We start from the raw sequence: 25,354 nt of genomic DNA on the forward strand, positions 1-25,354 counted from the left end.
GTAGCTCTTTGCATGGATCAAGGGTGCTCATGCAGTGAAAATGGTAAAGGTGGGGGAAAGAGCTATAATTTTGCCTTGTGCTCTCATGTGGTTTAATAAAAAAAAATTATTAAAAATTAAAGTTAGGTCAGTATAATTTAGATTATCAGGTATGGAAGACAGCAACATTTTCATCATTGAAATAGGGTTTATTGTATGCTTCTTTCAAAAGTAGTATTTCATAGGACATTTTAAATGATTTTTTTTTCCTTCCTATCTCTTGTTCAGGGAAATGCATCTAGTTTGTCAGGTGAGGTTCCTGGGCATAATTGTAATGGATGGTACCCTCAGTGACTCGGATCTAGATTGGTGTGTGGCTCTGGGTGTCTATTGTTCAAACAGGTTTTGTATATACATTAATTTATCCCTAGTTTAAGAAATAAATTAGGGTTTTATTTTTCAATTTCCTTTTCATGTAATAAGTTATAAAGTGGTGATAATACATAAAAGTAACAGAAACTGCTGAGCACAAGGCAATATAATTGTAATTTTAATAGTGTGTTAGTGATGATTATAATCGAGTAACAAAATGAGAAAAAGCCTGTAATCTTTGTCAAGTTTTAAAACATAATCCATGTGGTGATGCATCCAGATGTCGGTGTTCTGTTCTTTTTTATCCTACCCATCCTTTAAAATGGCTACTTGGTACTTAGTCACATGGGGAAATCACCTACCTTTCCAAGGCTTTTCTTGATGTATCAGCCACTGTGTTATTGCCCTGTCAGCTTTTATATTGATATTCATACAATGTAAATGTCAATATAAGTTTATATTGAATGGTCGTCTAGTAAGTGATTTTAGAAAAATAACTTCAGAATATCTTAGTTTGTATTATTCATTTCTTATGTTTATATGAATTAACTTTCTGTCAAACATAGGGAGTATGGTAACATTTTCTAAAAGTTTCCTTTTCCCCCTTAATTATTTTTCAGGTATTTTTTTAAAGCATTTTCTCTTGTGGGAGAAACCCAAGAACGAGAGAGAGTTTTAATACACTTCTCCAATAGATATTTTTATTGTAACCCAGATACCATTGCTTCACAAGGTAATCTGATGGAGATGCTTAAATTCCTTTTTATAACAATGGCTATTTCCCTCATTATGAAGTTTACATTTGGTTGTGGAAAATATGGAAAATTATACACAAGAAAGTGAAAGTCATCTAGTTATCGCTGATTACCTAGAGATAACTATTATTAACAGTTTGATTTGCTTCCATCTACTCTGTTTGTATAATATTTTGTGCTAGATTGGAATCATTGGAAAGTTGTTTCCTTATTGTCTTTCCCTTTCATTGTGAGCATTTTCTCATGTCATCAAATATTCTTTAAGAAGCATGATATTAAATGACTGCCTTATGTTCTTTACCCTTGTTTTTGTTATATTTACTCTATTTTCCAGTTCCATAGTATGACAATATACTTCCTTTAAATTGTTCATGGCTTGTCACTGAGTGCATTGCAATCAGTGAAATGCTAGTTTTCTTCTTTCTTCTTCCTATATACTTGATCTCTAAGCTTCTTGTTGAAGGGCATGTATGCTTAGTTTTGTGGTTTGTTTTGGAAGTGTTTGTAATCTCATTGGAGTTTGTGGTTTGTGTCTGGTGCTTTTTTGGGATATTCATTATTGCAACGCTGACCACTGACTCTGGTTTATGATTTTAATTACCTGTATTTGTGTTTACTGTACTATTTTAAAAAGCAACTCTAAACTATTTAATTGCTGATGTACCCTATGAAGAGGTCATTTCTCCATTTCAATCCTTATAATAAAGCAAGGTTTTCAGAGTGCAAAGTCTAGCACATCCACTTACAACTGGAGTATCTTTCATAAACTTACAAATTCTGGACTAAATCACTGAGACTAGATGCACTAGAAATTGCCAGTTAACATTGTGTCCGTCTATCTTATATTGAGGAAAGTGATTGCTCCTGCTGACTCCGGCCTGCAGGCTACAGCTGAATTAACTAAGCATTTGATTATTAAAGCCACATTCCCCTCTATAAAATGGGAACTGTCTTTCTTTATTCCTTTGGCTATATTCAGACCATGTAGCCACTATCTGTATCACTGTCAGCATTGACTAGAGAAAGAAATGATAGAAGAGGGTTGTTTTTCTGATAACTTTCTTCAAATCTAAGAAGACGTTGACATTCCTAATGAAACAAGGACTGTGGGTTTGTGTACTCGATTTGCTGTTGATAAAGATATTTGACGGTTGGCTGCTGAGTTTTATAAATATTTTCAAGAATTTGTTTTATATGTGTTTAGAATACTGGAATAAATACACTGTTAGGCATTGAGTAGCATCTCCTTAGAGAGTCTGCTTACAGAAATTACCTACTGTACTGAAAGGCATATTTTGGAAAATAAGCTGTCTTTAATTCATGAATTCAGTAATTGGACAGGCTTTTTTGTACATTTGGTATAAATTACTGAGATTTTTCTGCATCTGCAACGGCTCTCGTCTACAGTACTTGGTTTGAGAATTGCAAGGAAAAAATAAAGAAAACTCATTCTAAGGTCTGGAAGTGAGACACTTAACTCTTGGTGCTTTTTCTTTTTCTTTTAAAAACCAAGATGAGAGAGTGATGTTTCCATATAAGTTTGAGTGACCTTGCTGGTTTGGGCACCATTTTCCTCCTGAATATTTAATATGTTCATCTTCAGTGATTATTTCAGTATTTCACTTTTATATGATCCATAGTATCCTGGGCCAGAAAATCTGAATTTAAAGAATGGCAAAGAAAAGGATAAATACTCTTGCCTGTATGTTTTTAGCCAGAGAATTAATACCCAAAGAGTAAACAGTGGAAGATGCAAATCTTGATTTTCTTTAACTTTTGCTGCTTCTTTCTGAATTCATTTTCCTCCCAGAAAGTAAAAAAAAAGTTATAGTATTAAATACTTTATTTTCACTTGCATGTCTTGTATTATAAAAAATTGAGAAAATATAAATGAAAAGATAAAAATTATAATTTCACTATTCAGGGATAATGATCTCTTTTAGTACTATGTTATATATCCTTCTCCTTCTTAGATATGTTATATTTAAATAGAATCATGCTGCATGTAACCTGTTTTTCATATAATACTTTATTGTGAGGTATCTTTCCATTTCGATGTGTGTACTGGGAAAACATTTTTAATGACTTCAGCATAACATGGTTGTTTTATGTGTGTTATATGTACTCATTCCTTGTTGTCTATCCTTGTATTTTGAGTAGCTCCTTATTCATTAGCATAAAGCCCTAGAAGTAGGATTGTGGTGCCCAAGGGCTCTGTTTCAATATTGAAGATGTATTCCCCCACCTCTGGAGGGTCAGTAATTCACCTTATCACCAGTAGAGTCCAGATCTGTTGAGATCCTTTTAATAACTTATTCTGACCTATTTTCTGCCTCCCCAAATGAATATGATGAGTTGTACCTAGCCATAGGACTGTATTTCTTAGTTTCTTAATTAAGCGTGAGTATGCCATTTTAGTGAGATTGAGAGGTCCAACCGCAAGCAGTGGATTAATGCTTTCTGTCCTTGTCTCTTTTGGTAGATGGAGTCCATTGCCTCACCTGTGCAGTGATGCTTCTGAACACAGACCTCCACGGCCATGTAAGTGTGGGTATGTGGTGCTCTTTCACAGAGCTCCAGAGTATCTTGGCCTTATCTTTGCTTTTTGTGTCCATACATGTTTTTTCTCTGTCTCCCTTTATGTCATTCTCTACGTGGTTAAAGAGGTAAACACAAATCTTTGGGAAAAGAAATAGTTTATTTCACATGTTGGCACTAAGCATAATTGAAGTGGTATCATATCATCTAAATGTCTGGAGTTGTTCTATGTCTTCTTTCTCCACTAGATGGCAGAGACAGAGCTCTTTTTTTTTTTTTCAGTTTTGATTTTTGGTTAGCTATTAGGGTTGATGTAGAGCGTTGGAAAGAGGATGTGTTAGATCTGAAAATGTCGACTGTGTTTTCACGAACTCCAGTAGGAAATCTTAACTCAGACTTTTCTACACCCCTCAGCTTACCTGGTCTTCTGCTAGTTGAAATATCAAAATAATCTCCCTTCTCATCTTCTATTTAAAATATAGGACGGACTTCTTAAATATACATTTAAGTTATGTATAAACTTTCACCTTTCATAGAATTGGAATTTTAGCTTTATTTAAACTGTTCATACTAGAGAAAAGGAGACTATTTTAGTTAAATATAGATCAACATGTACATACCACAAACATTATTTCATAGTCTTGGGTCAATTTATTTTGAAGAGACAATCATGTTTCTTTTTTTCTTTCTTTCTTTTTTTCCTTATGGCTACACCTGTGGCCTATGGAAGCTCCTGAGCCAGGGGCTGAATCTGAGCCGCATCTGTGACCTCTGCTGCAGCTGTGGCTACAGCAGATCCTTTAACCCATTGGGCCAGGCTGGGGAAAAAATCATGTTTCTTGTAGTTAAAGAGTCTAGGTCATCCCTTGATTTGCCATATGATTTGTCTTACAATTTAAAAAGCCTCGTTAAAAGAACTGAAACTTAGATATTGGTCCAAATTTGTTTTGCTATTCCAAAAGGTCACATAATGCCCTTATTTAAAGCCGTGATGCTCCTCTTTAAGAGAGGCAAAATGGAGCTGTATGGGGTCATTAAGATGGACCAAAGGGGAAAGAAGGCTTCTACTGTCAGGAAAGTGAAGAAGGAGATACAGTGATAGAATCATAATTTTAACATGATCTTCACAAATCTCCCAGTATTCAACTAGGAGGTTCCTTTTGCAGTTTGTAAGAGGTGAATTTAGAATACATTAGTGACTGGTAGGCATATGTAACATGTCCTGAGATTATACACACTGAAAAGGTAGATACCCTCAGGGGACATTTGTGGGTAACAGGGCCATGATATGTCTTGCGGAAATGAAGGTACTGGGATTCCCACGGTGTGAGCCTTGAAGTGAGTGTCAGAATCAGTTGACAGCCCAATCAGCTTGCTCTGGGGGTGATCAGTCAGTGGACTGTCCTAGTCTCTGTTTGCCTGTTACCAGTGAAGCAAGTTTTTACTGCTTTCTTCTCTGCTCATCTTGTGATAACAGCTGCAACTCTGTCCCTTTCTTTTCCTCTCACTCAATTTCTTTTTTTTTTTTTTTTTTTTAATTTTCCCACTGTACAGCAAGGGGGTCAGGTTATCCTTACATGTATACATTGCAATTACAGTTTTTTCCCCCACCCTTTCTTCTGTTGCAACATGAGTATCTAGATAGTTCTCAATGCTATTCAGCAGGATCTCCTTGTAAATCTATTCTAGGTTGTGTCTGATAAGCCCAAGCTCCCGATCCCTCCCACTCCCTCCCCCTCCCATCAGGCAACCACAAGACTCTTACATTTGTCCACGAATAGCACTAGTCCAGACCTGTGAGTCCCAGCATGAGGAATCTGCACACCAGATACCTTGAGTTCCCATCCACATGTGATGCTTGAGCATGTACTGTCTTTTGACTGAGAAAATATGTAATAGTGAAAAAAAGAATCCAGTAAAAGTTCTGTTCTTACTTAGAGAATGAGGATATTACAGAATTTCTGTGGAAGTTGCTAGACAAGTGGGTTATTTTCTATTAAATGCTAGATTGCTTTTTAAAAAGTTAATACTGCTTTAATAATACTTTCAAATAGACATGTATCTGTTAATTAACAGAGATTTGAAACATAGCAGTAAGTAAAAGTGTGAGTCTTACTATTTACGCAGATAACGCTGCACACTTGATGTCAAATAAGCAAGGGCACCCAGGGCTTCTTATGCACAGGTTGAGGACCACAGATCTCGGATTTGCTTTTGTCTTCCATATTCGAGGAATTGGAAAGAGATTAAATGATATGTCACACTTCTTTTTGGCAACTAGGATATGAAATAGTTTATATAAATGAACAGTTTAATATTAATCTTGTTTTGTGCCAATCATGCATGATTAAAAACTGGCTATAGAGGCAGAATTCTCTGTAAGAGGGAGAAAATTATAAACACAAGTAAATCTCTCTGTATCATCTTCAAAGTCATGTTTTTAGTGATTATTCTGAGCTTTGTTTTTAAAAGTGTGTGCTACACACTTAGGCTTGTCTGTTGTCTGTTTTGTATATTAGAGTTTTTTTATTCTTATATACCATGCATGCTGTTACAAGTCTGTTGAATATATATAGTAGCTATCACAAAAACTAACCATGTGAAAATGTGTTTCCTTTCTCTTCCTCCCCTGGATTCATTTTATAAATAAATTCTCCTTCTAGGTGGTAAGTTTTTAACCCATAACTCTGGTGGAGCTTCTCTTGCATCATGATTGCCTGAATTATGTTACAGTGTCTGACTTATTAGCATGGCCCCTGTGAAAGTGAATCATTCAGAATATAAAGTGAATTATTTCTACCATCTTCCCTTTTTGACCATCTCCTTATGTGGTACTGCCTAGAGCATCAGCTCTGATTACTTAGTCCAGTGCCGGAATAGGCTTCTTGGAAAATGAACTAATAAACCACTTTCCTTTTCCTTACCATCATGTCCTAACAGCATGACCTTTCTCAACAGTACTGAGGCAAGCTTGTCCTCATGCTTTCAGTGGGGGAGGCCTAACCTGGAGGTTAACATCTTATAGCTGTTCTTTGCAAATCTTCCTGTGCTGAGAGTGAGGCATTGAAAATGCACTGGAGTGGCCCTTTGTTCTTCCTGCTAATCTTACTAATAAAATGGTAGAAGGTATGCTGATAAATCTAACACGTCACATGTTGGAATGCCTTTCTAGCTTTATTTTTCTTATTCTGTCATTCAGCTAACACTTGCAGTGTGTATACTCCATGGCGGGTTCCCTGCCGTTAGGGTGAAGGTCAGGGTTAGATCTCCCCTCTGGTGGTGTGGGTGGGGCGGAGCTCCCTTAGCGGGTTAACTTCAGAGGTGGTGGTGATGGTAGGTCACTGAGGGGCTGTGGTGGAGAAGCACTGGGAGATATTTTAATTACACATACTTCACTAAATGGACTGGGGGGAGAAAAAGACTGTCTACAGTATATACAGTGTCTTTGGGAGAAATTCATTCAGATGTTACAGTCATTTCATTGGTGCTAATTCATTGGTGATTCCCTTCTGTTCCTACTTTTAAAAATGTGAATGATTTATCGTTATTTCAGCAATGGTGTGGACTTACTTTTATCTGTCTACAAATGGCATATTTTCTTAGATTAAATAAGTATTATATAATCGTAGTCCCATTTGCTAATTAATCTCTTATTTTTAAAACGCCTCTTCTTCAGTGAAATATACCTGTCAATTAAACTTTTGCACAGATACATTTTTATCAGAACAAACTCTGGGGAGTTCCCATTGTGGCTCAGTGGTAACGAACGCAGCTAGGATCCATGAGGATGCAGGGTCAATCCCTGGCTCTGCTCAGTGAGTTAAGGATCTGGTGTTGCTGTGACTATGGTTAGGCTGGCAGCTGTAGCTCCAGTTGGTCCCCTAGCTAGGAACTTCCACATACTGTGGGTGCGACCCTAAAAAGACAAAACGATACAAAACAAAACTCTAGAGTTTATTCTCTTGCTGTGACAGAACTAATTTGTATTAAATATTGTAACTATCAATAAGGAAAGAATTGAGACTTTTTTTTAAAGCCATGTGTTTTATCGGAAATGGTGTGAATAAAATGTTAGAATAAATGCAAACTTTTTCCTTTTCTGAACTAATTTTCAGATGTGCTCTGTTGACCACAAGCAGCCTTCTGGCAGGATTACTGCTGAGGCTGAGGACAGGTGGCAGGGCCAGGATGGTAGTCAGGACTAGACTCTGAGGTGGGAGGGAGCTGTAGAAATTGAACTGAGATGCAGTGGAGAGTGGGGTAGAAAGAGGCAGAGTCATTTGGCTGATTTCACAGCGTAGAGTCTGAGGAGATCAACAAGAAGGCGCTGCCTGGGTCAGGCTGTGCTCAGAGGCCCTAGCCAGGGCATTATTTTTAATCGAGATTTTCTGACAGAACCTACCCTTTAACCCTGTGGCCTGAGATTTTTGGCAGCAGTTTTGTCAGAGGGGGTTGTTCTGCTTTCTAGCATCTGTGGAGCCTGCCCACCCAGTGTGAGGGGTGTAGGAGTGGAGGTGAGGTTCTTCTGGTCTGGTGGCTGCCTGCTCACAGGCTGGGCGTCCTGCACACCCCCATCCTGGGGATACTCGGCATCCTTGCTGTCATCTTCCATGGTCTGGTTTTACTGTGTGAGGCAGGACCTTCCTGCCATTTTTTTTCTTTCTTTCTTTCTTTCTTTTTTTTTTTTTTTTTTTTTTTTTTTTTGCTTTTTAGGGCTGCAGCTGCATCATGTGGAGATTCCCAGGCTAGGGGTCCGAGCTGTAGCTGCTGGCCTATGCTACAGCCACAGAAACACAGGATCCGAGCCACATCTGTGACCTACACCACAGCTCATGGCAACACCATGTCCTTAATCCACTGAGCGAGGCCAGGGATCGAACCTGCAACCTCATGGTTCCTAGTTGGATTTGTTTCCACTGTGCCACGACGGGAACTCCCTTCCCGCCATGATGATGTTGTTATGGGTTGGATAAGGGGTGGAAACCGAGGCCAGTACACCATACTGGTAGGAGGAAGAAACCAAGGAATAAAGTATAGGTTTTGTAACAGAATAATGTTAAAAAGATGTGTGCAGTTCAGTTTGAAAGAGCAATTCATGGGAATTCATAATTTTTCAGTCTGTAAACTGTATTGATAATTGTGAGTTTCTCTTTTTTTGATTGGCTAAGATCCCAGAATTTAAAATGGGTCAGATATTTGGTTTACTATCAGAAGTGGAAAATGACTGTTATAAGAATTGTGATTTAAGAATTTTACTGCTTTTGCTTTTCTTTCTTTTTCTTTTTTGTCTTTTTTTTTTTTTTGACTTTTTCTAGGGCCACACCTGTGGCATGTGGAGGTTCCCAGGCTAGGGGTCTAATTGGAGCTATAGCTGCCGGCCTACGCCAGAGCCACAGCAACACGGGATCTGAGCCGCATCTGTGACCTATACCACAGCTCACGGCAATGCTGGATCCTTAACCCACTGAGCGCGACCAGGGATTGAACCTGCAGCCTCATGGTTCCCAGTTGGATTCATTAGCCACTGAGCCACGACAGGAACTTCTGTTTTTGGCTTTCATATTGTCTTTTCTTATGTTTCCACCCTCAGGAGCACCACAGATCTCCCTGAGGTTGCTCGGTAGTTCGTTGTTCAGTACCTCAGGAAACCTCTGTGGGTGTCTGTGATTATCAGCACAGTCCCTGGCAGCTGCTCCAAGTGCATTTGGACTGCTGCCCCTCGCTCCTACAGAGCTGTCCTCTCTGTGCTTCCCTCTTCCTGTCTGTGCGGCCCCCTTTCCTCAGTCCGCCTGCCAGGAGAGCCAGCCCTGGCATGACTTTCTTTTTCTCTCTGACCCCTACCCTACTGTGGATTCCAGCCTTAGGTGGTCATAATTCCCCATAAGTCAGTGCTGCCTCCACCCCTCGGAGTCACCTTGCCCACCTTCTTGGTGCATTTCTTCTGTTGCAGTGTGTCACAAGCCATGTGAAACTCTGCTGTAAACATGTGAGAGAGAGACTGAAAAACATTTTTTATTATCATTAAAAAAAATTGGTTTGACCCCATGGGCACCTTGAATAGGATCCCTGAACCACACTTGGAGAGCCACTGTGTGTTAAAATACTATTTTCAGTTCAAAGATATAGATATCTTTTTATGCCATTTCTGGTTCTTTTTTCAACGGCAATGTAGGAAAGATCCCAGTAATATTTCAAGTATCTCTAAAGGTTGAACTTTTAACACTTGCATTAGCTTTGTGTTTGGGGTTTATGAACGGATACTTTGAATAGCACAGGTATAGCTTCCTGGTTTGGAAATTTACAAAGGACCCTGCTTTGCCAGCTAATTGTGTGTATATAAAAATGGACACCTGGGGGCAGCAGAACACAATTAAGCTTGTTTCCTAGAGAAGCGTACAAAACACAAGCAAAACAGGAGCTTTTAGCAGAGCTACAGAACTGAAGTAATTACACATCAGTAGTATGCTTTTTTGCTCCTTACTGTAACATGTTGGAGGAGGTGCAGTTGTCACGTGGGAGGGTGTGCCTGCTGTGGTTTTAGTATCTCAAGATTTATGAAGCCTTATTTTACCAGTGGATCTTGAGAACCTCTAGTTTCTCTAAAAGCATGTTTTCCACAAAGCTTCTCAGACTTTACGCTATTCAAAATGAAGCATTTTAGGATTATTTTGCTAATTCTTCAGCCTTTCTGAAGGGTGGGATTGAGACAGCCGCCCTGTCAGCAAGCACCCTCAGGATTGAGAGCGGGTCGGGCTGTGGCTGGAGCGTGGCAGAAGTTCCGTTCTTCTAATGTCAGGGAAGCATGCACAAAGCAGAAACCTGGCCACAGTTAGGCTCAGTGTTAGACTGTAGCTTGTATGGTTTTGACATGATTTGGTGAAGAATGAAACTCTCCATCTTAACTTTCCTCCTTTGCTCTCAGTTACCACTCAAGTTGGGAGCTCATTATCTGCTGGGGTGGAAAAAAGGCCACAATTTGAACAAAGGGGAGACCTGGAATTAAGGCACAGGATACATCAAGCTAACCATGTGTGCACCCACTTGTGTCATGTCCTCCTGAGGAAGCAGTGGCACTTCTGTCCACTTTCTTGTAGATTAGCGGCTGGCAATGTGTGACCCATGGGCACAGTCTAGCTTAATTTTCCTAAGTCAGGTTGTATTGGAACGCGGCCACACCCATTTGCTGTCTTCAAGCTAAAGTGACAGTGTTGAGTAGTTGAAACAGGAACCTTATGGCACGTGAAGCCTAAAATACTTCTTGCCTGGTCCTTTACAGAAATTTACAGAATCTGCCTCTTCCAGCCTCTTTCCCTTAGTCCATGAAGGGCCCTCCCCTGATCACAGTGGACAGGAGTGAGAATGTCTTGTACCTGCATTCTAAATGAAAAATGTGTTAACATCCAGGGTAAGGTTTTCAGACATAGTAAATTTATCAAAGAATTTCTCTCTAAAAGGAAACAAACAGAGAAAATACCTCTTTCTTTTGTAAGAAAATATATTTGAAAATGGCAGTATAACCATTTGGAGAGAATAGCCTTAAATTTGTCTAGGGTTTTTTTGACTTTTTGATTAATATTTTCTTTCATTATGGATGGTAACCTTAATTGGCAAAATATTCAAGATTTGGGCCTGCCTTGTGTTTTGGGATTTCAAATAGAATCCTTTTTGTGGCTTTTCCATTTTAGGATCGATTAAAAATGTCTACTGATTTTAAAGGTAATGATCCATAGATTTATATTCATTGAGCATCTCAGATTTGATTGGAAATGTTGGCATTGATTTCAGAAGATAATTTCTGTGCCTCTCAATGCATGAGGAGGCCTTTTCAAATCTCCATGCTTTATTCATTTAATGGGAAGGAATTCAGAATACAAGAAAGTTCTATGAAAGCCCTGCCTTGGCATGCGTTTGTTTTAGAGCAGGCCTACTTTTTTCCTAAAGTCATGAATCATTTTGGAAGGAATTCTACTGAGTCAAAAGAGGACAATAAATAGCAGATATAAACAGCTTCAACTGATCAAGTATTTAAGAGGTGGTTGGCCATCTTTGACCCATAGAAAGCCATTGTCTTGGTTGTCTTGATGTCCTGCATTGGTCAAACAGATTGGAACTCATTGTGTTGGGTGATTGCACTAACACTTCCTTACTGTGGAGAACCCAACAGATAATGACTTTACATATTTATTCTCTCCCCTGATTGCTATTTTCCTAATTGCTGTTTCAAAGTCCATGTGAGTCAAATGTATATCTTTATACTAATGTAGGTAATGTTTGGTAATTGTGAATGTGTATAAAAGACAGTGCTAAACCAGCAAGTAAATAAATGCGAATTTAGAGCAAAGTATGACTATATAAACTAAAATAATTTCAGGGACTTGACTTTTGTTTTTAAATATTATAAAACATAACAATCATTGTTTTGTTTTGTTTCTTTTTTGCTTTACAGGGCTGCACCTGCGGCATATGGAGGTTCCCAGGCTACGAGTCCAATTGAAGCTACAGCTGCAGGCCTATGCCACAGCCACAGAAACACAGGCTCTGAGCTGCATCTGCAACCTACACCACAGCTCATGGCAGCGCCGGGTCCTTAACCCACTGAGCAAGGCCAGGGATTGAACCTGCAACCTCATGGTTCCTAGTCAGATTTGTTTCCGCTGCTCCACAGTGGGATTTTTTTTTTTTTGTTTTTTTAACAATCATTGTTAATTAAATGATGAAAGTTCTATTTACATCTTATGGTACAAGTTCCTGAAGTCCTAAAGAGGCATTTTTGACTCAGTGATCTTTAGCATATTGCTCAAGACTCTTCCAAAAGAATTGAAAAAAACTAGTATCTTCTCATCTAGTTTAAAGTTGTCATCTCAATATTTTATTGTAAATTTAAGTAATTAAAACATACAAAAAGATAATTTTTGATGTGGATATTAATTATTGATATTAAAATTAGTCCTTCATTAGCTTCTAAAGATCATAGAGAGAAGCATTTCCAAATGACAGTACTTATAAAAATATGTTCCTCCAAAAAACAATGAGAACACTGGCAAAAAACATTTCAGAACTCTGGAAATTAACCAAAAGGCTTGTAACACTCTAAAGAATGATTACTGAAAAAAGAAAAGCTGAATTTTCATAAGAACAGTTAAGTTATGTGGTATTTTCACTTACCCTATTACTATTTCCCCTCTCCCCAGCTCCAAGGTGATCTTGAAACTCAATAGCCTCTCAACCACAGTAGCTATGAAAACAGGACCCACTGGGGTGCTTGGTGACACACTCTCAAGAGCCCCCTTCCCTGGAAGTTGTGTGTGTATGCAATTTGTGTGACACCTCTCTGGAAAATCCTCACTTGCAGGGCTTGTCTTCCTTTGATCTGAGTCTGTTCTCACTCAGTGAAAATAGTCTTTTCCCCAGAGTATGTGTTGTTCAACATTACTGCTGCCTGGGATAGTGCTCACATTGGGGCAAACAGGCGACCAAAACACACAAAAAGGAAAAGGTGGGAAATGGGCCATGTAAGAGGAGCTGTGGACTGAATATTGTTGGGAATCCATGTCTGCATGCCCAGAAAACCTTGAGAGGACCTCAAGCTCTCACCTCCAGCTGACTCTGAGATTTTTGCACAAGCAAAAATGAGGGCTAAGGCAGACTTGTAAAATGCCTAGTCTGTACACTAATGAATGAATTGTTAGAACATATTTATTGCAGACAGATTATAGTCATTTCATAATACAGTCTGGGAAACATTGCTACATTTAAAAACACCTGTGATGATAGGCTGTCAGCTATGCAGTTCATCTGTAGGTTTTTATAAATTGCTGCAAATCTCCCCCAATTTTTCCAGTATATTTATCAAAAAATATCCTCATGTAAGTGGACCTGCACAGTTCAAACCCATGTTGTTCAAGGGTCAACTGTATACTCCTAGTTGGGAATTTTAATAGCCCACCCTTACAAATGGATAAGATCATCCAGAGAATCAGTAAGGAAACAGAGGATGTGAGCAACACTGTAGATCAAATATATTTAACAGACACATGCAGACTATTCCATTAAACAGCAGCACAATACACATTACTAGGATAGATAATATTATGTGCAAGTCTCAACAAATTGAACATGATAAAAACTATATCAAATATCTCCCTGGACCACACACGTAAGAAACTAGATAATTGGAATAATTATCTATATAATAATAATAATTGGAAGAAAGCTGTAAAATGAACAAAACATGAAAATTAACATACTTCTGAACAACCAGTGGATCAAAGGAGAAATTAAAAAGGAAATGAAAAAATATATTGAGGTAATCAAAAATGGAAACACAATATACCAAAATGTATGGGATGCAGGAAAAGCAGTTCTAAGAAGAAACTGTAGCTCTAAGTACATACATCAAAAGAAAGATCTGTAACAATCTAATATTACACCTCAAGGAACTAGAAGAACAAACTAAGCCTAAGATTAGCAGAAGGAAATAATCAGGAGTAGAGCTCAGAGTGGAAATAAATGAAATGAAAAATAAGAAAATAATAGGAAGATTAACAATGCTGAGAGTCAGTTTTTTGAAAGGATAAACAAAATTAGAAAATCTCTATTGTGACTGACAAAAAGAGAGGGCTCAAATAAGTAAGATTATAAACAAATGAGAAGATGTTACAACAGATACCACAGAAGTACAAAGGATCATAAAAGACTACGGTGAACAGTTATATGCCATAAATTGGACAACCTAGAAGAAATAGATAAATTCCTAGAAACATATAGCCTATCAAGACTGAATCATAACCAAATCTAAAGCCTGAACAGACCAATAACACATAAGAAGATTGAATCAGTTTCTCAAGCCTTAAAAACACAGATAAGCCTAGCACCAGATGACTTCACTGGTGAATTCAAATATTTAAAGATGCCAGTCCTTCTCAAACTCCACTAAAAAAATTCAAGAGGAGGAGGTAGCACTTCCAAACTCATTTTACAAGGCCAGCATTACCTTGTTACCAAAGCCAGATAAGAACACTACAAGAAAATCACAAGGCACTGATGAATATAGATGCAAAAGTTCTCAACAAAATACTACCAAACTGAATTCAGCAGCACAGTATAAGGATCATACACAATGATGAAATGGGATATATCCCTACAGCACAAGAGTGTTTCAACATACACAAATAAAAATCATTAATAAATGCAAAGATAAAAGTATAAACATCTCAATAGATGAAAAAAGTATTAACAATTAATTATCCTTTCATGATAAAAAAATCAATAAATTGGATATAGAAGTATGCCTTAAAATAATAAAGGCCATATATGACAAGCCCACAGCTTGTGAAATGTTGAAAGCTTTTCCTCTAAGATCAGAAACAAAATAAGTGTTTCCTTTCTCACTACTCCTTATTCAACTCACTAATGGAACTCTTAGCTTAGAGCAATCAAGCAAAGAAATAATATGCATCCAAATTGGAATGGAAGAAGTAAAAATAAACTGTTATAACTAACAAAGGAATTCAGTAAAATTCAGGATAAAAAAATCAGTATACAAAGATCAGTAGTGTTTCTATACTTTAAGGACAAACCATCTGGAAAAAAAAAAAAATCCCAGTCACAATAGCCTCTAAAACAAGAGAATACTTAGGAATAAATTTAACCAAGGAGAGGAAAGATCTGTACACTGAAAACTAAAAGATACTGTTGAAAGAAATTGAAGACACAGGAAAGTTTTCCCATGTTCATGATCGGAAGAATTAATATTGTTAAAATGTTTGGGCATACTACCCAAAGCCATCTATAGCTTCAATGCAATTCCTATCAAAAATTTAATGGCATTTTTGTTTTTTTTACAGAAAATAACAAACAACTCTAGAATTTGTATGGAACCACACAAGACCCCAAATAGCCAAAACAGTCTTCAAAATGAACAACAAAGCCAGATGTATCACACTTTCAGATTTCAAACTATACTACAGAACTACAGTAATCAAAAACAGTGTGGTATGGGCACAAAAATAGGCACATAGACTCATTGAACAGAATTAAGAGCCCAGAAAGAATCTACACAGGTACAATACAATATTTGAAAAGTAAGCTTAGAATGCTCATTGGGGAAAATATGGTCTCTTCAATAAATGGTGTTGGGAAAACCAGATAACCACATGCAAAAGAGTGTAACTGGACCCTTATTTTACACCACTCACAAAATTAGATTGAAGTGGATTAAAGACTTGAATGTAAGACCTGAGACCATGGAAATCTTAGAAGAAAACATAGGCAGTAAACTCTTTGACATTGGTCTTGGCAATTACTTTTTGACTCTGGCACCAAAAGCAAAAGCAATAAAAACAAAAATAAATCAATTTGACAACATCAAACTAAAAAACTTTGGCACGACAAAGGAAACCATCCACAAAACCATAGGCAACCTATGGAATGGAAGGAGGTATTTGTAAATCATAGTCTGCTTAAGTGGTTAATAATCAAAATATATAAGGAACTCATGTAACTCACTACCAGTAATAATAATCTTATTTTAAAATGGGCAAAGGAGCTGAATTTTTCCAAAGAAGTTATACAAATGGCCAAGAGATACATGATGAAAAGATTCTCATCATCATTACTTATCAGGGAAGTACAAATCAAAACCACAATGAGATAGCACTTCACAGCTGTGAGAATGGCCGCTCTCAAAAAGACAAGCTTAACGGGCTGGCAAGGATTTAGAGAAAAGGGAACGCTTGTGTACTATTAGTCAGAAGGTAACTTGGTACAAGCCATATGTGAAAGACAGTATGGAGTTTTTTTAGAATTAAAACAGAACTACAATTTGATCCAGCAATCCCACTTCTGGGTATACAATCAAAGGAGTGGAAATCACTATCTTTAAAAGATACCCACACTCCCCCTGGAGAGCATTGCATCATTATTTAAAATAGCTAAGGCATGAAAACAAGTTAAATGTCTATCTGTGATGAATGGGTAAAGGGAATGTGAGATAGATAGAGAGATAGGTGAATAAATAAATAGATTAGATAGACATGCACAATGAAATATTATTCAGCCACAAAATAGGAAACCCTGCCATTTGTGACAGTATGGATGAATCTTGACCGTATCATGCTAGTGAAATAAGTAAGAAAAAGACAAATATTGTGTGATCTCACTCATGTGTGGAATCTAAAAACAACAACATCAACAAATTCACAGAAACAGAGCAAATTGTGGTTTGCCAAGATCAGATGTGTGTGGGGAGAATAGGTGAAGGTTGTCAAAGGGTACAAACTTTCAGTTATAAGATGAATTAGTTCTCAGGATCTAATGTACAGCATGACTGTAGTTAAGAGGAGGGAGGAAGGAATTGAAGGGAGAAACAGACAAGTTCAACAACAATAGTTTGAGACTTCAGTACCCCACTTGTAATTGCATTTAGAATAACTACACAGAATATCAACAAAGAAATAGAAGATTTGAACAACATTATAAATGAACTAGATGTAACAGACATCTATAGCACACTTCACCCAACAAAAGCAGGGTATGTATTCTTTTCAGGTACAAATGGAACATTTTCTAGGAGAGAATATAAACAAGTCTCAATAAATTGAAAAGGCACGAAAATACACAAAGTGTATTCACTGAATATTTGAAACAATTATAAATCATTAACAGCTTGAAATTTTGTGGAAATTAAACTACACATTCCATAATAATCTATAGGTCAAAGATGAAATTTACAATGGAAATTAAAAAATACGTTGAAATGAATGAAAATTAAAATGCAACATAAAACTTATGAGATGCAGCTGAAAATGCCTATATTAAAAAGGAGAAAGGATCTCAAATCAGTAACCTAACCTTCCAGGATAAAAAACAAAAATAAAGCTGAGGAGTTCCCATCGTGGCTCAGTGGTTAACGAATCTGACTAGGAATCATGAGGTTGCAGGTTCGATCCCTGGCCTTGCTCAGTGGGTTAAGGATCCGGTGTTGCCTTGAGCTGTGGTGTAGGTCACAGACGTGGCTCGGATCTTGCATTGCTGTGGCTCTGGCGAAGGCTGGCGGCTACAGCTCCGATTCAACCCCTAGCCTGGGAACCTCCATATGCCACAGGAGCGGTCCTAGAAAAGGCAAAAATAAATAAATAAATAAATAAATAAAATAAAATAAAATAAATGAAGCTGACTAAGCCCAGAGAAACCAGAAGGAAGAAAATGACAGCTGAAATAAATTAACTAGAGAATAAAAATACGATAAACATCTTAATAAAACTAGCATTTTGTTCTTTAAAAAGATTGATAAAATTGACAAAGGTCTAGCTTGACTGAAAATGTGGAAAAAAGAGACTTAAATTACTAAAATCAGTAATAAAAGAGGGGATGTTACTTTCACCATACAGAAATGAAAGGATTATAAAGGATGAAGAGTTGTGTGTTAACAAATTAGATCACCAAGGTGAAATGGACCAATCAATAGAACATTCTGAAACCAAGTCAAAGAAGAAATAGAAAATCTGAAATAGCAAATAAAGAGATTGAATTAGTAATAAAAAAAATTCCCACAAAGAAAAGCCTAATTCCAGATGGTTTTACTTGTGAATTGTACCAGACGTCTAAGGAAGTTTTAATATAAATCCTTCACAAAATCTTCAGAAAGAAACAAAAGAGGAGGGAACACATTTCAAAGCATTCTGCGAGGACTGTAATTATTACCCTGATACCAAAATCAGACAAAGCTGCTGCAAGAAACTAATAGCCCTTATATATAGCCCTTGTGAATATAGATACAAAATCTTTTTTTAAAAAAGAGGAAACCTAATCTAGCAGCACATTAAAAGGGTGAGATTTATTATAGGAGTGCAAGATTGGTTCAACATATGAAAATCAAAGTAATCACTGTATTAATGGAATAAAAGCACAAGCAACAAAAGAAAAAAATAAGTTGTATATCATATAGATTAAAAACTTTATGTGTCAAAGAATACCATCAAGTGAAAGACAACCCACAGAATAGAAATATTTGCAAAGTATATGTATCATAAGGCACTTGTATCCAGAATATATAAAGAACACTTCCAACTCAACAATAAAAAGAAATATTAAAAAAATGGCAAAGAATTAGAGCAGATGTTAGAGCATAGTTTTAAAATACTTTCATAAATAACATCAACTAGTATTTATTCGTTCTTTTAATTACTTGGTGAATCTTTATCTTATAATAAATTATGTAGATTCCTCTCCAAAAAAGAAAAGGACAAAGAATGTAAGTAGGTGTTTCTCCAAAGAATATATACAAATGGCCCATAAGCAAGCGAACAGATGCCGGACATCAGTAGTCATGAGGGAAATGCCCAGCAGAAGCACAAGATACCAGTTTACACCTACTAGGCTGGCTACAGTACAAAAGACAGGTAAGTGTGGGTGAGGATGTAGAGAAGTGGAAATTCATACACATCTAGTGGGAACATAAACTGGTGCTGGAAATTCCTCAGATGATTAAACATAGAGTTACCATATGACACAGTGGTCCCACTCTGGAGTTATATACATAGAAGGAATGAAGACACACCCACACACAAACTTGTATACAAATATTTATAGCAACATTGTAATAACCAAAATGTGGAAACCGTCCAGGTATCTACCAACTTCTGAATGGCTAAAATTTGGTATATTCATACAATGGAATGTTATTTGGCAGTAAAAGAAAATTAAATACTGGTTAATGCTACAATATGGATGAAGCTTGAAAATGTTATACTAAGTGAAAGAAGCCATCATGAAAGGCCATATTGTCTATGGTTTCATTGCTATGAAATGTCCTGCATAGGCAAATCCATAGGATTTAATAAATAAAAAATTCATCAGTGGTTGCCAGGAGATAGATAGTGGGGATGGGAGGAGAGTTTTGGGGATTGACTACTAATGGATATGGGGTGTCTTTTGGGAGTGATGAAAATGTTCTGAATTCAGGAGTTCCCGTCATGGCACAGTGGTTAACGAATCCGACTAGGAACCATGAGGTTGCGGGTTCAATCCTTGCCCTTGCTCAGTGGGTTAACTATCCGGCATTCCTGTGAGCTGTGGTGTGGGTCGCAGACGTGGCTCAGATCCCGCGTTGCTGTGGCTCTGGCGTAGGCTGGTGGCTACAGCTCTGATTAGACCCCTAGCCTGGGAACCTCCATATGCAGTGGGAGCAGCCCTAGAAAAGGCAAAAAGACCAAAAAAAAAAAAAAAAAAGTTCTGAATTTAGATAGTGGTGATGGCTGTACAACAATTCTCGGTATACTGAGAATTATTAAATTGTGTAGTTCAGAAGGATGGATGTTTATATGAATTATATTTCAATAAAGCTTATAGTTTTTAAGTTACAAGTTAACATTCCTCCATCATATAAAAAATTTTGCTTTTAGTAGTCATAATTTGTCTGCTTTCCTATACTTCTGTTTTTCTTTGTGTAATATATTTTTATATTTGGGAACCTTTTATTAATATTTTATCTGATACTTGAAACAAAAATTACATAAATTTAAATAAGGTTTTGATTACTTATGAATAAAAGACTTCAAAGTATTTAAATATAGATCATTCTAAAAGAAAATTTTATCATTGTTAATACTGCAAAATTGACTACAAACAAATACAAGTTTTGAATTTACCAAGTCACATATTAAAAAACATTATTGTTCTTAACTGATGATTAAATTATGTCCTCTTTTAATTTTGTTAAAAGCATAGGATTGGAACCACTTGACTTAGAAAGTAATTTCTTACCTCATCATTATTCTTTCATTTTCTCAAATCATTGGAAAATATCCCAAAAAACTTTGCCAAGTCATATCAAAATGACTATTGATTATACTTGTTACATTTTACCTTGAGGCACCTTGTGTGATCTCATTCATATATTTGATAAGGTTTGGGAAAATATGATACTGTCTTTTTCGGTATAATGTTATGAAACAGTATTTTCCGTTGAAGTTCCTTTCTGTGCTTTAAATAAATTTTCATCAGAATTTAGGATTCCAGATTGAATTTATTCAACTTGTAGGAAATATCTACCAAATGCATTAATTGGCAAAGACAGTTCTCATTGTTTAAATGTTCATCCAATCTTTCATGTAAGGTGAGACTAAATACCCTCTTTGCTGATGGAAGAGGCAAGGTTTTTAACTAGTGTTATCACTTTGACTATAATCAGCCAGCGTGGGTGGGCAGATTGTTCCACATTGGAGGGTAAAAGGACAGTAGTGAGAGGGGACATGGGAAGCCATTACTTTTAAGACACAAAGGTGACTGTGTTCTCTGACACATCTGTATTTCTGAAGTTAAGTTCTGTATCAATACTCCCTTAAAACTATCTATGGCTTTGCATTCCTTTATGGTCCTTATGTCCAGGAATATTCTGCACCACCTTGAAGACTGCTGTTTGCCCTGCGCTTAGTCTTTTGTGAATGCACTAGGCTGTGTGCAGGGGTGTTAGGACATTGGTGTGCTTCCTGTTCACTTGGACCGAGTTGTACCAGAGATCCCCTGCCTGTGCACCTGTGTTCTGTGTTCCTCTCCTCTCCTGCACGCATGACAGGTTTCTGTTGGTGTCCACATTGACCCTCAGAATCCTTCGCAACTGGCAACTTGTACTTGATTGGAGCTGGAGGTGATTCTCTGTCATAGCAATTTTATTAGTTTTCTCAGTGCATTTACATTTTTTTCCCTTTTTAAAATTCAGATTTTCTAACTTTTGTTTATTCATGGGGTTTTCTTTGGTTAAACCTATCCTTCAGTCAGCTTGGAAACATGCTTTAGGAGACATTCCTCCATGGGTCTCTTGCTTTTGTTATATTTTGTGAACCAAAGCTTTGGTTGCCTTTGTTCCGGTCTGTCTTTTCAGTGTTATTGCTCTAATGAGCTGCTTTGGAAGATGTGGTGATTCAGTAGTTAGATTTGCATATGGTCTTGAAGATAAGAGCTGGTTTCTCTTTTTTCAGAGCAGAGGGGTAGGTGTACTTATTGCTGGATTACAAAGATTCAGGTTCCCAGACCTCAGGGCTCCTACTGTATGTGCAGTATCAGCTGGCCTGATTTGAGTTGCTCCCTGAGCACTGGGACCCAGGGAACTTACCAAGAAAATGCTGGTATTCAGGCTCCTCCTGTTGTGATAAATTCCTGTGCCTCTCACGCAGTGGTCCTCCTGCCAGTACTCAGGAGACTGTGACAGGCTACCTTGCCAGCGTGAAGTAGTAGTCTAAAATCTAAGGCCTTCACAGGTCCTGAAAATATGTCAGAAGTATAAGTAAAGAAGCAAATCTATCAGAGTTCAGCTCAGAAATGTCATTTTTCATGTTTCTCATTTAAAAACTGCATTGTATGTTATTTTTATAAATGAAGCATAGGTTTTTCATATTTCTTCTTAGGTTAAAATAAAGCTTTGACATAATTTTGCTATTCATAGTTATATTCAGTTTTGAAAGCATAATAAGCCATCTGTTTTTTCATATGCATATAAATTTGTATTGTATGCATATGTATACATACACATATTGGGGGGGGTGTTTGGCTTTGTAAAACCAAGTCAACCTTGCTTTGCTTAATCACATTTTAAAGAAGTGATCTTATTTTTGCATGTGTCAGTATGATATATTATTTGCCTCTATTCCAGAATATTGGAAAGAAGATGACCTGCCAAGAGTTCATTGCAAACCTCCAAGGGGTAGGTGAGGGTGGTGATTTCTCCAAGGATCTACTGAAAGTAAGCATCAAAATGCTGGATTTTATGTATTGATTTACTTATTAATTGAAGTATAGTTGATTTACAATATTATATTAGTCTCTATTTTATTGTCTTATGTGTGCACAATGTAATGCTTCAGTATTTTAATAGATGATATTCCATTTAAAGTTATTATAAATTATTGGGTCTATTTCTTGTGCTGTACATTATATGCTTGTACTTATTTATTTCATACTTTGTTCATACCTCTACCCTGAAACATTGGTTTTTAAAATATGCTTATTTCTTCTGCATACCTTTTAATCTAAGATGGACAGGCTAGGGATCACTTAAGTATTTGGATTTTGCCTTTGGTTTTATTGGCGATGTTTCTCTTGGGCCTTGTCCTTGATGTGTCAGAATGCCAAGTCTCCTTCAGTTAATAATTCCTAAAAGTCCACATTATAATTGATAATATTGAGATAATAAGTAGCTTTGGAATAACTGGCGATACAAGTACCAGGCACTTTTGACGTATTTGATGGTTAGAACTTGGGAAAGATCACGAAGGTATATTCACTATGGAAACCAGAAAGCATTTTCAGATTCTAAAGGAAGTAATTCTGATGATTCAGTCCCTAATCTAAATCCATTCAGGTCATCCCTGGAAGAGATTAAATTAAATCTGAGTATTTGCAGAATATCTGAATTATTTGCTCTTGGCTTTTATTATCGGTAGCAATTAACATGTTTTCCCCTATAATCAGATTATTTTCTAGGAGACAGCAAAATCAACTTTGGACCTCATAGCATTCTGCAGCGGCATAAATGAGATGTGCATTTGATCAGATACAAAATGATGGTTGATAGAGGATATGAATATTTTAGAAGTTCATGTGCATGTTGAGAATGTGATTTTTACAGATTTCCATTTGATTCTAGTTTCCCTTAAAAAAATACTTTGCACACATGTATATTTTTTTTTGGAATCATTTCCTTTGAATTAATTTGCTAAGAAGGGCAACACATTTGAATCATGGTATAATTTGGAAATGTACCAGGTGAAAGATAAGTCCTTTATTATGTTTTTTGTGACTTTTAAACTATATAATATAGAATCAAATTCTGCCAGATTTGGAAAGACATACATATTCTGAAAAATGAAAGAAGGTATAAAAATGGTATTATGAGATTCCAAGTCCTACTGGCTTTAATCACAGCTCATTAAAAAATTACATTATGAAAAGAGCAGGAAGAAATGTATCTTCAGCTTATTGTATAAATAGGAAAGTATTTTTTAAGTCTTTTCTTTATAGAGCAAATGCTGCCATTTCTTAAGCTACAATTCCAAAGTGTAGAGTGAAGGTGTTGTGATGTGATAAATAAGTTCTGTACATTCATGAGAGTTATACAGAAGACACATGTGAACAAGTCTTTTTTCAGTCTTATGGGATGAGTGAGCATGGAAAATAATGGACCCTTTCTAGGAGAGAATTTTTGAGACTTTTATCAAGTTATGCCAGAAATGAAAATTGACAGAAAACATTTTTACAGTGAAGCTTTTAGAATTTAGTGAGGCTCCCAGTAATGTGTATTAGTGGATGTGTCAGTGGGCAAATTTCGAACGTGTTTGATGGTGCTTCTGAACCAAATGTAGGTAACGTACAGGCCAGTGGCTGCTGTTCACCTTGGGTAAACATATGTTCTTTGATTCACTCATCAAGAATCCGCTGGGTGATGTGTTGCATTTGTCCAATTGAGATTGTGTTTACAAACCTGAGGGGGGAGATGTGTGTTATACTGTTCTTTATTTACTGTGGGAAATGACAGTGAAATGACCCTGTAAGTGACAGTGAAGTTGTCAAGTAAAATATTGATTCCTTTTCATAACAAACCCCAGCCACTCACCCACCCAAGAGGAGAGTTTTCCATTTCAGAGGAATCTGGATGTTACCGCATGTTTCAACAAGAAAAGGGTTTTTCTTTACAGCCTTTGTTTCATTTCAGTCTTTTGTATGTCTAGCTGTTTTCTCTCCCTTTCCCTGCCCCTCCTCTCTTTCCCAACCTTTCTTCCTCTGTTCCTCTCTCTCTCTCTCTCTTTTTTTAAGGGCCACACTTGGGGCATATGGAAGTTCCCAGGCTAGGGGTCAGATTGTGAGAATTAACATATGTCTTTTCTATCAAAGGAAGCCTTGGTTACTTACTCCGTTTTGTTCCTGCTTCCTCTGAGACACCCTCTTCCACCCCCTTCTGTCTCTCTTCTCCCAGTAACAATTTGTTTCTGGGAGAAGAATGTGTGCCCTGACCTGACCAGTGGGAAGGGGAGAGATGTACCACCCGTGTTAGGGTTAAATAGTGGATCCTTCCTTCTTCGCCAGAGCTTTTTGAGCACATGTGCCCTTCTGCAGAAGTAAAGAACCTTGTCGAGGTCTCCCCATGCTTGTGTCTTACTTTCCGACACCGACAGTCTGAGCCAGGGTCACTTTTCCCCAACAAAATCAGACCTGCAGCTGCTGGCCTACACCACAGCCGTAGTCACTCTAGATCTGAGCCACCCTACGCAACAGCTTGCGGCAATGCCAGATCCTTAACCCACTGAGTGAGGCCAAGGATGGAACCCTCAGCCTCATGGATGCTAGTTGGGTTCTTAACCTGCTAAGCCACAGCAGGAACTCCCCCCCACCCTGTTTTTCTTTATTTCTGTCTTTTCCTTTCTCCTTTGTTTTCTCTTTGTCTCTGTCTTGTCTGTCTTTCTCTCCTCTCTTCCCACCAAAACTAATACCCACTCTCTTCCTCCCATCTCTCTCAATAGCTATCTCTTGATCCCCTGTTGGTGTAAATAATTGGGTGGAATATTAATTTGCATTTTGGGGGACAATATTATACACATGTCACACAGACAGATACATACAGTCAGGAATATTGATGGAGAACATATCAGAACCAAATGGGCCCCTGTTCTCAGAGATCACGAACTACTGAAACAAGATGGAGGCCCTCTCCCTTAAAA

At 37.3% G+C, this 25,354-nt stretch overlaps 1 protein-coding gene across 12 annotated transcripts in view; it reads left to right on the forward strand.

Moving 5' to 3' along the window:
* Positions 1-25,354, forward strand: part of PSD3 (pleckstrin and Sec7 domain containing 3) — a 626,723-nt gene that overhangs the window by 357,346 nt on the left and 244,023 nt on the right. For all 12 annotated transcript variants that reach the window (XM_085004345.1, XM_021077991.2, XM_085004352.1 and 9 more), the window contains 3 exons: positions 972-1,084; positions 3,589-3,647; positions 22,294-22,383. In XM_085004345.1, coding sequence (XP_084860471.1) covers positions 972-1,084; positions 3,589-3,647; positions 22,294-22,383 — 262 coding nt within the window. The remainder of the gene's footprint in view (positions 1-971; positions 1,085-3,588; positions 3,648-22,293; positions 22,384-25,354) is intronic.

Source organism: Sus scrofa, chromosome 17 (genome assembly GCF_054392235.1).
Source record: "Sus scrofa isolate SSC_HxYL_T2T_F1_AM1 chromosome 17, Sscrofa_HxYL_maternal_Yorkshire_Landrace_v2.0, whole genome shotgun sequence".
NCBI classification, from domain to species: domain Eukaryota; kingdom Metazoa; phylum Chordata; class Mammalia; order Artiodactyla; family Suidae; genus Sus; species Sus scrofa.